The sequence below is a fragment of the Mchenga conophoros genome, linkage group LG15 (genome assembly GCF_057382185.1).
Source record: "Mchenga conophoros isolate Kocher_MC1m ecotype Shallow Benthic linkage group LG15, M_conophoros_male_GT1.1, whole genome shotgun sequence".
NCBI lineage: Eukaryota > Metazoa > Chordata > Actinopteri > Cichliformes > Cichlidae > Mchenga > Mchenga conophoros.
In genome coordinates this window covers 27,135,396-27,150,791 of record NC_140540.1, presented here as the reverse complement: position 1 = coordinate 27,150,791, position 15,396 = coordinate 27,135,396, and the positions used below count along the sequence as shown (strand labels likewise).

At 45.1% G+C, this 15,396-nt stretch overlaps 1 protein-coding gene across 5 annotated transcripts in view; it reads left to right on the top strand.

Moving 5' to 3' along the window:
- The window catches only part of LOC146558527 (kinesin-like protein KIF26A), a 73,435-nt gene that overhangs the window by 37,785 nt on the left and 20,254 nt on the right, over window positions 1-15,396 (top strand). For 3 of the 5 annotated variants that reach the window (XM_085246307.1, XM_085246308.1, XM_085246309.1), the window contains 2 exons: window positions 5,524-5,716; window positions 9,623-9,805. In XM_085246307.1, coding sequence (XP_085102433.1) covers window positions 5,524-5,716; window positions 9,623-9,805 — 376 coding nt within the window. Of the gene's footprint in view, window positions 1-1,879; window positions 3,996-5,523; window positions 5,717-9,622; window positions 9,806-15,396 lie in introns of those variants that run through there. The other 2 variants (XM_085246310.1, XM_085246311.1) reach the window with 2 other exon arrangements.

The window sequence follows — 15,396 nt, the reverse complement described above, 5'->3', positions numbered from 1 at the left end:
TCCACTCACATGTTGCTTGTTTTCCTGGGCATGCATTCAAACGTGTCCCCAGAGAGCAGCAGCAGGTAGGAACTACAGTAAAACTGCTGTCAGGCACATTTTGGCAGGTTTGTCTGGCCTGAGATGACCTGAAGGGGAGTTATGATAAATATAATTTCAGAGCAGCTGAGCTCCTGCAGACAGCGCTGAATGAACCCGAGCTCCTCATGCTGCTTTCCTCAGCTCTGATTTGTTCACTTCTGACAGTGAACTCTGTGTACTTTCCTGCTTAGGAAACAGCCAACCAGCTTTGGACCGGAACGGTGTGTCACCACCGTTGGGCTACATTATGGAGGGTTTTTTACCCCTCTGCCATAAAATGCTGGTGTGGAGTTGCTGTCATCCCGCTGGGCAGACACATGACTTTGTGACCACGATTACTGAGGATTGTCAAACTCTTACCACATGTACATCTATGATCTACCAGGAGGCTGAGGGGAGCACTCCTTTCCCATAGAGAAGGGTCGAAAGGAGGGAGCTGAGGTCTTCCAGGCATGTCCTAGCAGGAGGAGGCCGGGGGCAGAGCCCGGACACGCTCCAGAGATTACATCTCTCTGATGGTTACATACCCACAATCCTTCACTCTCATCGTCGCTTTTTTTTCCATGTCATACTCTGCAAGATACACATTTTACCTGCAAATGAAGAGTTCCAGTGTGTCTGCACAGGTGTTCGTTCATAAAGCTGGAACAAGCCTCGTGCACGTGTGCATAACATTGTGATGAGATTTGATGAGAAAGAGTTTTAGTGCACACACACACACACACACACAGACACACACACACAAGCCCGTTCAGCCATCTTAGCGAGGACCTTCATTGACATAATGGTTTCCCTAGCCCTTTAATTAACCATTAAAAATCAATGCCTAACCATAACCCTTACCCTAAACTTAACCATAACCTAATTGTAACCCTGACATTAAACCACATTTTGAGCCTCAAAAAGGCCTTCAAACTTGTGAGGACCGGCGTGTGTGTCCTCACAAGTGACTGTTGGTTCTCACAATTATAGTAGAATGCAGATTTCGGTCCTCACAAAGATGGCAAGACAGGAACACACACACACACACACACACACACACACACACACACACAAACTCATTTTCATACGATATTAAGGACATCTCATTGACATTTTACTTTCCCTAGTTACTTACCCTAACCATCAAAAATGAATACCTTAGGCCTGACACTAAAACTACATTTTGAGCCTCAAAAATGCCATCAAACTCGTGGCGACACTCACTTTGTCCCATAAGTATAGTAGCATGCCAATTTTATGTCCTCACAATGATGTCTAAACATGTACACACACACACACACACACACACACACACATTCTGCCTATGTGCACAGAAGCAGTGTTGGACACCTGGACATCCCATTCACATTAAACTGAAAGGGTTTTTTTCCTTTGTCCTTAAAAAAACCATTTACTTTTTTATTAATTATTGAAATGGATTAATTTGTGTTGATTGATCAGTGATTGCAGCTCACAGACTGAAGTCTCCTGTTTGCTCTCCTTCAGTCTGTCTGTGGTTTCATATCAGTGACCCAGCCTGCAGGTTCTCAGAGAGGTTACACTACACACACTCACTCGAACACATACACACATGCTGAGTGTCTTTGAAGTCCAGCAGTGGGGGTGTCTGTCATCTCATGAAGTATTCATGTAGCATATCAAGTGTGTGTGTGTGTGTGTGTGTGTGTGTGTGTGCGCGTGTGGTGGGGTGAACAGTGGTTTCACAGCTGCTGTGTGTCGACACACCGAGAAGGCGGGGCAGTGAAAAGAGAGAGAGGGGGTGAGCGAGGAGAGTGAGGGAAGGTGAGGTGAGCAAGGCAGACGGACCCACGGACGGAGGGAGGGGAGGAAGAGAAAGGAGGGAGGCTGGAGCTTTGCCAGTGTTTCCCAGCAACAACGGCAGGGAGAGGCAGGAATCCTCCCGCTCTCATTCACTCGTTTATTTCCACCTCTTATTTCAGTCCTTTATTCCTCCTCTGCTGATGCCACTTCCTTTCACCCCTCTCTCTCTCTCCTGGAGTTGGAGGAGGAGGAGGGAGGTGGGAGGGGTGGAGAGGAGTGGCATTGCGATACTGCAGGAACAGACTGAGGAGCTACGGGAGAGAAGAGAGAGGAGATGAGCAGGAGAGGTGGGAGAAGGAGGGAAGAAAAGAAAGGAGGCGAAATTAAAGAAGTGGAGCTTTGAAAAGGAAGAAATAAGGCGAGAGTAGGAGAGGAGAGATGACAAGAGGAGAGAGGAGGAGAGGTGGAAATAATGAAGAAGGAAAGGTAAAAGAAGAAGGAGAGGAAGGTGAGAGTGTGGAGAATGAGTTGCTGCAGGGTCAGAAAGATGGAAGAATGATTCAGTACGAGGAAAGAGTGGAAGGAAGGAAAGCCGGCTGAGGCTCTTCATTTGGGACCGAGTGAGGCGAGTTCTACAGATTGGCTGCAGGGCGTGAGGACGGAGGGAAGGATGGAGGGATGCAAAGCTTTGTGGAGTACACACCATCGCAGGTGGATTGATAACAATCATAAAATAAAGTGAACTCATCCTCCAGGAGTCTCTGCAGAACTTTGCTCCAACCAATATGAAAATGTCCCGTGATCAGATTTGCACTTCCTGTCCGAAACACGGAAAGATAGATTTGGAGTTTAGCCATATGGAACAAACTGAGGGAAACGTGTTGAGATGCCAAGGTGCTGGTTTACAGATGAATACTGTCAGATATTTTTAGATGTATTTTTGATCAGGAACTCGGCACATGTTGTTGGACTTCAGTGAGAAAACTCTGATCACCTGAACATCACTCAGCAGAGGATGATTGGATTGATGACAGCGAGACGGGGTTGGGAGAGTTTGAGGATATGTTTGGACCTGTGAAGGGAGCAAAGACAGAAGGATGTTCATTCACGCATGAAATGAATGTGATGTGAGTTATTGCTTAAATGGGAACAATCATGAAAAACCTGAAGGGGTTTTTTGGTTTCCTGTCTTATTTTTGATTGAAGGACAGACTGAATCTTTATTGTTTGACAGAAGTGAGTAGGAATAATAATCTGCTGAAAGCTGAACATGGTGATAAGTCTGATGTACTCAACTGAATGCTTTAGGATTAGCAGAAGTTTGGGATCCCTCCGCAGCACTTTGGTAGTTTTAAAGATCTTTTAGGTTCAACCCCTAAACTTCTTTATGGATTTGGTAAAAACCAGATGTTGAAAATGAAAATGAACTTGTTAAAATGTTTAATCCCTCTGAAAGGACAGACACACTGTTGATGCTGTGATTGACGAACCAAGAAACTCTGCGAGTTTAGGAAAAACCATGTTGGACATCATGTTATCATCATTGTCTGGATGCATGGACAGTGTTCTCCTGTTGCAAAAGTAAAATGATTCTCGCTTTAAAGAGCGGTTTATTGGAGTTCAAGGGGGATGGAAAGTCAAACTGGTGGATGAAAAGCCATTTTGTTGGGAGCATGAAAATGAAGAGAAACCTTGGAGGACTTTGAGGCACCTGTTCTACCTGTAGAATTTACGAAACGCTACACTCGTGGATGTTTACAGCTGAATGCAGAAGGACAACAAAAGAAGAACCTTAAGTGCTTTAAAAGAGGACACATCTGGATAAACATCTGGGTAAACCTGAGACAGTGAAAATGGACTATATGGATATGGACCACCATCAGCGTTTTTCCTTGATCAGCTGAGTGTCCGCCGATCATGGGTAGATTTCTGGGTGCGCTTGGTTTGACACTGGATCTATTTTCTGGAGAAGGCTTCATAGGTCAGCCTCGATGATGCGGCCCGGGTGTCCCTCCTTTACAGCTGTGGTTTTAACACTTTGTTTGAATAGATCTGGGTCTTTACAATGGTGAATGAGGACGAGAAGAAGCTTGGTCCCAGTTCCTCTTTAAGATCAAGAAGTTTGAGCAGATAATGGATTGGAAGGAACTGTGAGTAATAATAATAGTGATTTTTAAATCCTATTTCATCTCAGTCCAGCTTCATGTTTGAGGTACTGACAGTTCTGTGGAAGGCAAAAGCCGAGAGACGTGGAGAGACGTGTTCGCGGTGATAAATGAAGTCCAGATGTAATTGATACTGTAGACGCGTGAAGCATAGAGTGTAAAATAACAGCTTCAACGAGTCTCTGATGTCTCTTCAGTTTCTCCTTCAGGGGCTGTTAAACATATTTCACCCTTTGTCCAATCTATTGCGGTTGCTCACCTGTGGAGTCAGACATCCACTCAGAGAAGATGGAGTCATCCCTAACCCAGTGACATCACTGAAACACCATCATTCGAGCTAACACGTGAAATTGTGTAAATGTAGATCACATGTCTCAGATCACGGGTGGGTGTGGATGGTGATGGTGTCAGAGCATCAGCACATCTGCATTAGCATTAAAAAGTCCTTTAAAGAAGTGTGTCAGCCGCAGAAGGACGTAACCGCCATCACTGCGGATGAGTTCCTGTTAGGTGACGTGCACAGAGAATGTCGGGTATGCCGAGGGTTAGCACAGGTTAATACGTACCTGGTTAAACACAACGATCAGGCTGAGGCTCTCCCACAGTGCGTAAACAGATAAACTGTGTTGAGGTTTACCTGAGCAGATGTGTGGACGATCTGCACCCTCTATGGCGGTATCCTCATCACCATGTTTGCCGAGCTTCACATTTTCTTCGTGAAGTAACCGAATATTAAGCATGCTTTAATGACTCTGAGCCACGGAGCAAGTTCATTAGCATCCTAATGCTGAGCCTAGAGAGAGCTGCATGACTGGGATCAAATAAAATAATCAGAGTAGGTTTTTTTGTATTTACTTTGAATTTTCTTGAGGTGAAAATTGGGGGTGAGAGAGGTTTGAAATGTAAAAACAACTTTAGAGCAAAAGCATCAATTCGATAAGATAATCAGTTGACCTGTGTGACCGCCAACTGTGGTCTCTGCAGTGGGGAACAACCCAAGACCAAAACACAGGTGCCTTCCTTATGGCCCTTGTCGCTGGTGGCCCTGCTTTCGCAGAGTGCTTTCCTCTCTTGTTGTGATGCAGCGCCGCAGTTTAATGGGAGCGGGACGGTTTTCATCCTCTTTCTTTCTCTGCATGTCCTGCTGTACCTTTGCTCCATCTATCTCCAAAGCACCAGGAGATGCTGCTGCTCCCTCGGACACACGGTCACACACAGACACTCTCTCTCTCTCTCTGGTAAATGTGACGTTGGCAGTGAGTCCTGCCGGTGGTTGGAGGCAATAATGAGTATAGTATCTGTCTGGGAGGGAGTTTGAGCCTCCTCCTCCTCCTCCCTTCTCTCTCTGCCTGTGTTTGACATGGACCTTAAACTCATCTCTTAATACTCAGTCTCAGATCAGCTCTTCTCTCTCTCTGATCTTATTTTATGTTTTCTTTTATTTCCTGTTAAACGGTGTGTTTGGGTGCAGCTCGGTGCTCTCTGACTCTGTTTCTGTGTTTTGTGTCTTCAGGGCGGCTCACAAGCTCAGTCTGTCCCGCAGGAAGAAGTCCCCGCCCGGCTCCGCCTCCCTGCCCGGCGAGTCCCCAGAACCGCTGCTTTACACCGGGGGCTTCAGCGGGGCCTTGCAGCTCTCCCCGCCTGCCATCCCACCATGTCTCCTTCGAGCTGGGTCAAAGGTCAAGGACACGCCGGGAATGGGAAAGGTGAGATAGTGTGGTGTTAGTCTGGATCTGATGGATGTAGCTACTGGGACTTTACCTGCTCAGCTGATGGAGTCGAGCCTTGAAGTCAGCGGTGGGGGTGTAGGGGAGGGTACCAGGTCACTGTAAGCTCTAAGGAGCTCAGAAAGAATCAACTGCACTTCTTCAGGTTTGGTGAAGAAGCTTTACCTCGCTCATGTGGCTATGGGCTGGCTGCAGGTGGGCAGTCTCTCTCTCAGGAGCTATCGTCCCTCGGCAGGATATCTGCAATCAGCAGGAATCTGTGCTGTAGTCTTAGTCTGGGCTCACACTGCCTGTGTCACATGTTTCTAACAATGGGTTAAACATCTGCTCTCCAGAAGATTAGCCCTGTAACCAGCATTACTCTAAGAAGAGTGTCGTTAGCTCAGAGGCTTTAATGAGCTCTGCAGCCCATCGGGGGGCGCTGACAGGCTCGTCTCTGACAGGTTAATGTTTGTTGGCGTTTGGGTGCAGATCAGACGCTTGGCTATCAGACTGTTGGTGGACGGAGCGATTAGCGTCTGAGCTCAGGTCTCCACCAAATCACCGTAATCACACGATGTCCTTGCTAACCTCTCAGACACAGCTGACTGGTGAGCCAGGTAACTCTGGCGCACCATTAGCTTGAAGCGTGAGCTCCTCATTTCTGTGCTCTCTCATCTCTGCTGACACAAAGAAGCACCGAACTGAGACTCGCAGACATACATGGTTCACTGACGTGTTTGAGTTTGATGACTCTCCGTCCATGTGAAGCCCTCATCATCCCCCTAAACTCTTCCTATGCCAGCTGCTGTGACTGCAGCAGTAAGTGTGCCTGAATCCTGAAGAGGAAGCTCTCTGCTGGCATTCAGATGTCAGGTGATTCCTCCTGCAGCAGGTGGGCTCTGTGTGAGGTCCCCACAGGTCAGGGTGTGCTGCTGGCTTCAGAGCCCTGCAGGCACCATGTAGGGACTCCATGTCTCCTCGCTGGAGCTCAGGTTCCTTCATCTCCATCCGCCGGCAGCTGCAGGAGCTCACATCTGCATCCTGCCAATGCAACGGTTAATGAGGCAAGGACAGAAATGAAAGAGCATTTTAAAGGAGACGCGGTGAAGTTAGGAGGATCATACATCTCTGCTCCTGCACCTTACACTGAACTAACAGAGTCACTGCCAACACCTACAAACTACTCACAATGTAGATCATCATTTCATCTTTCTCCTTCTTCTTTCCTTCTGATCTGAACACAAAGTTCTCATTAAGAAAACTGAAGCTGCTCGTATTCTTCTTCTTTTTCTTTAATGGTCTGCACAACAGATCACCTGCCTCCATCTCCTCCTATCCTAGCATCCACCTCTGCATGTACTTCTTCATCCATGAGCCTTCTCTGCTACTCCATCTCCATCCTCTACCATCCCTCCTCTGCACATGCTTCTTGATTTGACTTTGTAAGAATTTAGTGACATTAGATGAACTCCTGGAAACAGGCAGAGTCAGAGGTAAGTATTCACTCTGACTGCCGTCTCTTCTCTCGTTTGCATTCAGCGCTGCATTCATTCCTCTGAACCTGCAGTTATTCTCTTTAATGTCTTAAAACTTCTCACCATGGCCTCTGGCTGCTCTCTGTGTGGGCGAGAGAGCCTGAGCTGGATTCTGGGTGTAAACACTTCATCGTGAGTGATATCAAACTCTGAGTTCAGACTGAGGTCAGAGCTGTTTCTGTTTGAAGCTCTGCAGTTTGAAAGCAGCCCTTCAGATTTTTGCTATTTGCTATCTTTTGATGCTGTACCTTTAATCTGAAAATATCACAGCGAGGATCTGACCCAGCCTGCTTCTGCAACACTGCACTGAAACATGCACTTCCTCTGACGTCCAGCAGAGGCAGCAGGAAGTCAGTGCCCACATGTTTACAGCCTGATACACAAACTGTTTGGTCTCTATAAATATGTGTCCCTGTATAACAGCTGCATTTGAATTATTAGGGGTGTGGCCTCTCTGACTGACAGGTGACACAAGGGGTTTTAGCTTCAGCTAAACTGGACCTCTGTGCTGTGTTTGTGCTGTTGGAGCTTTTTGGAGCATTTTTAATGACATCATACATCTGCACTAACAGACTGTCCAGGAAGGCGGAGCTTCAGTTTTAGGGTTTTATTTGGATGTTACTGATCAGGTGAAAGAAAAAATGAAGAAAAAATCCTGTAAAAACATTTGTGATTGAACATAAATGTGCCGAGTAGGGCTGGGTATCGTCACTGATTTCTAGAATTGATTCACAAGGTCCCGATTTGATTTGATCCATGATTCGATTCGATTTGATTTGAATTGGGGAAATTTGCCTCAGACAGAAATATTATAATTCTGATCATTTATCAGTACATATCCATATTTTTATATCTTTAAAAAGAAAACTGACATTTCTGTAAGCATCACAGCAAATGCTTTTGTGTCAAAGTAACAGAGCGAAAACACAGAAAAACATGAAGGAGAATTTCCTGACCTGTCTTTTTATAGCAGATAACCACCTTAAAAATATTCTGCAGTAAAACAAAAACAGAAGAAAACCATTAATCTACACATGAACATTACCTGATGTTTCTGAAGTGAAAGCAAATTTACAGAGGTTTAATTAGAGACACAGCTAAGTGTTTTGCAATATCACATAATATTGAAAATTTTCTTCAGTATTGAACAAAAGAAATGGGGCTTTCTTGTCAGAAGTCAGTTAAATTAAAAAAAAGAAAAACAGCGGCCGTCAGCGCTGTACATAACAGTAGACTTGTGCGTAATAAACAAGAAAATAATGCAGAAAACAGAGATTTTTAGATGAGAAAGTGTTTTTGAAGTGTACTGAGAGAGAGAGCTGTGCATGAAGTGTCATTTTACTGTGGTGGAAGCAAAACAGCAAAAGAGAGAATTCATGACGATGTTTATGTGAAGCGAAATGTGAAGTGAAATGTGAAGCGTAGTTTGGATCTTCTTTTGCTGCTGGTTCAGTCAAATTTGGTTGGAGAGAGACATAGCCTGAGATTCTGGCATTTCGGGCATAATAAATTTATATTTAGATTTATATTCATTCAAGATTTTAATGAATCGATATTGCGTTATTCAAGCTAGAATCGATTTTAATCTGAAAATCAATAATCAAAAAAATAATCAATAATCAAAACCCACCCCTAGTGCCGAGTGACTGGAACACATAAAATTAGCTGTGACTGGATCAGATGGCGACTTTCAAGCTGCTTCCTGTCTGTATCCGTGGTGACAGAGGAGCTGGCTCGCAGAGACTCGATGTTTAAAACCTGCTCCGTCTCATTATTGGCTGTAAACTCAAACTCCTCGCCACCAGCTCAGCAGCTCTATGACAGCACAATAAAACCCTTTAGAAGGCTGAGGGACACGGGCTGTTGAAGGTCAAAGGTCAGGAAAGCAGTGTGACTCCCTGCTCAGTCCAGCTCTGATTACAGTCTAAAATGTCATCCTGGAATACCTGAAGAAGAGCTCAGGACGTCTCTGGAGGCGTTACGGCTGATTCTGAGCTTCTTTCAGCACAAACAGTTGATGGTGTGTATCAGGTGATCTGAGTCAGGTGATCTAACGCAAACTCAGTGAAAACCACATGGAAAACAAAACTAAACAGCAGGTAGAAAAAATCAAATCAAAGTTTAACTAAACAAAGTCAAAGAAGCACAGTTTCCTTCCAACTCGGTGTCAATATCTCTGAACGCTTGTACCCAAGATAACGAACGGCTGCAGGTGAAGCAAACGTGGCCACGTTCAGGCCAACCATCTATCACTATCTGAGCACCTCTGGCTTAGTTTAACGTTTCATGATGCAACTCCATTGTCCAGCCAGAGACTTGATGAACGCAGCAGTCTTCTCTGTGCTTCATGCTTCCTGTCTGTCCTCAGGTCAGAGTCATGGTCCGGATCTGCTCGGTCCAGGATGAGTCCTCGGAGTCCATGTCCTTCCTGAAGGTCGACGGCAGGAAGAAGCAGCTCACGCTGTGCGAGACGTCAGCCCAGAGACGGTCCTCAGCCTCAGCGCCAAAGACCTTCACCTTTGATGCCATCTTCTCGCAGGACGCCTCCCAGGTGAGTTCTCCAGCATCAGGAACTTTACCATATCTTCTTCCGGGGATTAGTGTGGGTAACGTTACAGCTGATAATTTAGCTGCACAGACCTGCTGCTGGTGACGCAGAATGAACAGTTTAAAGTGAAACTTTCAGAGTTTTCTGAATAAAAATCTAAATTCAGGGCACGCACGAAGGTTTGAGCTCTTCATCAGCAACGTGTCAGCATGCTCTTTACCCACAAAGAGCAATGACAGCAGCAGACAGATCACAGTGCTGTGTGTGTGTGTGTGTGTGTGTGTGTGTGTGTGTGTGTGAGTGTCAGTGCTGAATGTTTGTATCTGTGATGTGACATATACCTGCAGATAGATTCATAAAAACATGTTTATGATGTTCAATTTTTCAGCTCCTCCAAGCAAACAACATGGCACTCAGCATCATCGTGCCTGCTGGGCTGCAGATCTTCTCTCTTTTTAGACACCTGACTGCATCGGTGATATAATGGTTTCATGTTTAACACGAGTTTTATTGGAGAATTGGAGAAAACACCTGGGTCAGTGTGGAGTCCACGCTCAGGTGTCTGACTGCTGGACAAAGTGCACCAATAAGAGACTTCCCTCATTCTTATTAATTTCAGTTTTATGTATATAGCACTAGATCACACCAACAGTTTCCTCAACAGTCAATCGTTGTTGTGGAAGTTACTTCTTACACAAATGAAAGAAAGCAGTCCTACATATTTGTTTAATATGTGCATTGAAGAACATATCCTGGACAAAAATGACTCCAAGGTTCATCACAGTGTTACTGCAAGTCAAGGTAATGCCATCCACTGTAAGAACATGCGACTCACTATGGAGCCCACGAACTTGCAATCCACAAGCCACTTTGCTAGCTATGACTGTGTCTACTGCTGTCATTGTACTGAGCCTTAATTGCACTGGCTGAGTCTTCACATTTAGTGCAGAGACCAGATCTCCCAAGATGAAAGTTGAATCGCTCTGTGTGTCGAGCAGAGCATATGTGAGAATCTCGCTGTGGGGGTCTTCTGCCAATGACACAAAAACAGGAACAATGCTAGACGTAGCTGAGGAGTATCTTGTCAATGTGTGTGACATGACTAGGGATGGGTATCGTTTAGGTTTTATCCGATACCGGTGCCAAATCGGTACTTTTGAAACGGTGCCGGTGCTCAAACGGTGCTCAAACCGGTGCTTAAAGAATGGAGAACACAAAATTGGTCCAAAAACCTCTCATGTTCAGCTGGTTTTTTGTAAAAAGATAACAATGTTAGCCTTTTCTGCAGCTATGGGGCATATATGGTATCACTCTTGGCTGGAAGCAGTGCTTAAACAATGGAAAAAACACAAACTTTGTCCAAAAACCTCTCATGTTTAGCTGTTTCCCTCTTTTTCTTTGGACATTTTAGCCTTTTTGGCCAGGGTGAAGGGAGTATCTGCCATCAAACAAGAAGACAGCCGCATGTAGCTATGATGATGTTTGCTAGTTCACCTTACCTGCACTAATGTAATAACGTGGTTAGCCTACTCAACGTAAATTACACACGAACAACATCAAACTACTCCCGCAGAGAAGAACGGCTGCTGCTGCCATCATCATCCGTCATCATCCTGCTACACTGGCAGGGCTAGAGGCTAGGACTCTCCTCTTCGTGTTTTTGGGGATGTTGCTAACTCCGGGTCTGATAACAGGCACCACACCCGCAGTAGATGCGCTCGGTGTGAGGTCTCGCAGCAAGCTATCAAATACGGCGCATTTCTCGGCTTTTAAAAAAAACCCGAAATGTGCGCTGCTTTTCAGTCTGGTTACTACCGTTTATGTCCGACACCGGTACCCATCCCTAGACATGACATTGCGGAGTTCCTTTGTCTCATTTCCTGCAGATGGTGAATCGCTGTTTAACATTTCACTGGCTCCCTCAATTCTCTCTATGTGCAAGCAAGTTGGATGATTTCGACCACATACAGTGGGGCAAAAAAGTATTTAGTCAGCCACCGATTGTGCAAGTTCCCCCACCTAAAATGATGACAGAGGTCAGTAATTTGCACCAGAGGTACACTTCAACTGTGAGAGACAGAATGTGAAAAAAAAAAATCCAGGAATTCACATGGTAGGATTTGTAAAGAATTTATTCGTAAATCAGGGTGGAAAATAAGTATTTGGTCAGCTCAAACAAGGAAAATCTCTGGCTCTCACAGACCTGTAACGTCTTCTGTAAGAAGCTTTTCTGTCCCCCACTCGTTACCTGTATGAATGGCACCTGTTTGAACTCATCATCTGTATAAAAGACACCTGTCCACAGCCTCAAACAGTCAGACTCCAAAATCCGCCATGGCCAAGACCAAAGAGCTTTCGAAGGACACCAGGAAAAGTATTGTAGACCTGCACCAGACTGGGAAGAGTGAATCTACAATAGGCAAGCAGCTTGGTGTGAAAAAAATCAACTGTGGGAGCAATCATCAGAAAATGGAAGACATACAAGACCACTGATAATCTCCCTCGATCTGGGGCTCCACGCAAGATCTCATCCCGTGGGGTCAAAATGATCATGAGAACGGTGAGCAAAGATCCCAGAACCACACGGGGGGACCTGGTGAATGACCTGCAGAGAGCTGGGACCAAAGTAACAAAGGTCACCATCAGTAACACACTACAACGGCAGGGAATCAAATCCCGCAGTGCCAGACGTGTTCCGCTGCTGAAGCCGGTGCATGTCCAGGCCCGTCTGAAGTTTGCCAGAGAGCACATGGATGATACAGCAGAGGATTGGGAGAATGTCATGTGGTCAGATGAAACCAAAGTAGAACTTTTTGGTATAAACTCAACTCGTCGTGTTTGGAGGAAGAAGAATACTGAGTTGCATCCCAAGAACACCATACCTACTGTGAAGCATGGGGGTGGAAACATCATGCTATGGGGCTGTTTTTCTGCCAAGGGGACAGGACGACTGATCCGTGTTAAGGACAGAATGAATGGGGCCATGTATCGTGAGATTTTGAGCCAAAACCTCCTTCCATCAGTGAGAACTTTGAAGATGAAACGAGGCTGGGTCTTCCAACATGACAATGATCCAAAACACACCGCACGGGCAACAAAGGAGTGGCTCCGTAAGAAGCATTTGAAAGTCCTGGAGTGGCCTAGCCAGTCTCCAGACCTCAACCCCATAGAAAATCTGTGGCGGGAGTTGAAAGTCCGTGTTGCTCGGCGACAGCCCCATAACATCACTGCTCTCGAGAAGATCTGCATGGAGGAATGGGCCAAAATACCAGCTACTGTGTGTGCAAACCTGGTAAAGACCTATAGTAAATGTTTGACCTCTGTTATTGCCAACAAAGGTTATGTTACAAAGTATTGAGTTGTATTTTTGTTATTGACCAAATACTTATTTTCCACCCTGATTTACGAATAAATTCTTTACAAATCCTACCATGTGGATTCATGGATTTTTTTTTTCACATTCTGTCTCTCACAGTTGAAGTGTACCTCTGGTGAAAATTACTGACCTCTGTCATCATTTTAGGTGGGGGAACTTGCACAATCGGTGGCTGACTAAATACTTTTTTGCCCCACTGTATAGTGCATGTGTGCCTTCTTTTGCATTCTTTACTAGTGTGGCCCTTTCTTAAACAGCCGAAGCAAAGACGGTTTTCACGAATGAAAGCTCTCTTTTCATCAGGAAGCCTTGTGGCAAAGGTTGGGCACTTGGCGACACCGTGTGTTTCATCGTTGCAGACGAAGCATGGTGGTCTTGGCTTTGAAATTAAGGTCCCTGGTTTACCTGCAGAGTGCTTAGCTTGAGCATTGGTGCTGAGTGCCTTGGTTCTCAGAATCAGAATCAGAATGGGGTTTATTGCCAAATGTTGAGCAGGTTTACAACATTAGGAAATTGCTGCGGTGCTTCAGTGCAAACATGGTGTCATAAATAACACTTAAATAGACATGGAAAAAATAAAAGTGGGGATAAGAATTAAAAGTGCTACGTGGAAAGATATGTGCATGAGATATACATGAGATATATACATGAGAGTAAGAATTAAGAGTGCTTCTCTTAGGAAGCCTTTCATCTGTTACTTTAGTGGTTAATAAGAAGGGAGAAGCAATGGGGTTGCAGGCTATTCTAGCTTCCCTTTGTAGAAATCTGGTGAAATGAGCAAATGGTGGATACTCTTGACATCTGTCTAGTTCATCCACAACAACGCGACCCCATCTGCGTACCAGCCATTCGGGCAGTTTTTTGAGAAGTTTATGATTTTCTTCACAATCATTTAGAATTGCCAGCCCTTTAACATGAGGGATGGCCTCGGCACAACTTTGAAGGAAATCTGAAAACTCTCTGAGGGCTACTGGGTCATTGGGAGCTATTTTTGGCCATTTCATCAGTTTATCCCTGAAAGCCTTGTGGACGACAAATGAACTTCCATACCTCTCCTGAAGAATCTCCCAGGCACCCTGATATGCATCTTCTGAGTTTCGATAGAAGAATCCTTCGACCGCCTTCCGTGCCTCACCTGCAAGATAACTTTTCAAATACAACATTTTTTCGCCTGCGGGGAGGGGTTTGTGGCCAGTCAATGCTATAAAGGATATCTTCCAGTCTATAAACTTTAAAGGGTTACCAGTGAACACTGTGGGTTCAGGTTCAGGCAGACAGTTGGAGACGAACAAGCTTGCAAGCTCCTGTGTTAAGCTGACCTCCTGTTGCTTTTGCAAAATCTCAGGTGGTGCACACTGCGGTCGAAATGATTCAGCCTGTGGATTCAATGGATTCTGAGATTCAATGATTTGGCTATCAAGTTGTGATTTGTCATCTGCTTCATACTTAAGGCTTTCCAATCCATTGTAGTTGTTGTAAGCTCTCACTCTGGCTGCTGCTACTTTTACCTCATTTTCTGCCTGTAGCTGTTGCAGTTTAGTTCTCTCTTCCTCTAACTTTGCTGTCATTTCTGCAATCATTTGTGCTTCCTTGATTTTCCACTCATGCTCTAAGCTACTCAACTTGGCTTGCTGTTCATGTATTCGTTGCATTGCCTTCGCCTGTTCTAGTTTAGCTGCAAGGTCAGCTTCGGCATCCACACGTTTGCTAGAAGTCGTAGATGTGGCTCCAGAGTATGAATCTGAGCCCTTTGAATGCTCTGAAATAACTGTTTCTGTTTTCCCAAAAACAGATCCATACTCCTCCTTACTTAATATCATCCTTACACGCTCCTTCTCGAACCTGTCATTAAAAGTCTTATCTATATCTTCTAGTTGTTTACTAATGAGATCACAAATTTCTGTTGTTAGGGCAACACAGGCATCCATTCTCTTGACAACATCTGGAGTAGAAGTATGATTACGTCGGCTAGGCTCATACAGTTCATGTACTAATGCTTCTTTAGCCTTAATGTCCGTTTGTGTTCTAACAAGGTCTTCGTTTGAGAAGAAACCTTTCAGCTTTGTTCTAACTCCTCTTGCTAACTCCTTCCAGGACTCATATGCCTTGCTAAATGACCTTTCATTTTTCTTGGCCTCCTGTTCATGCATCTCCTGCCCCTTTTCTGTTAGTCTTCGCTCTCTGGAGCTGGACCTGGCCTGTTGTGCCTCTGTAGATT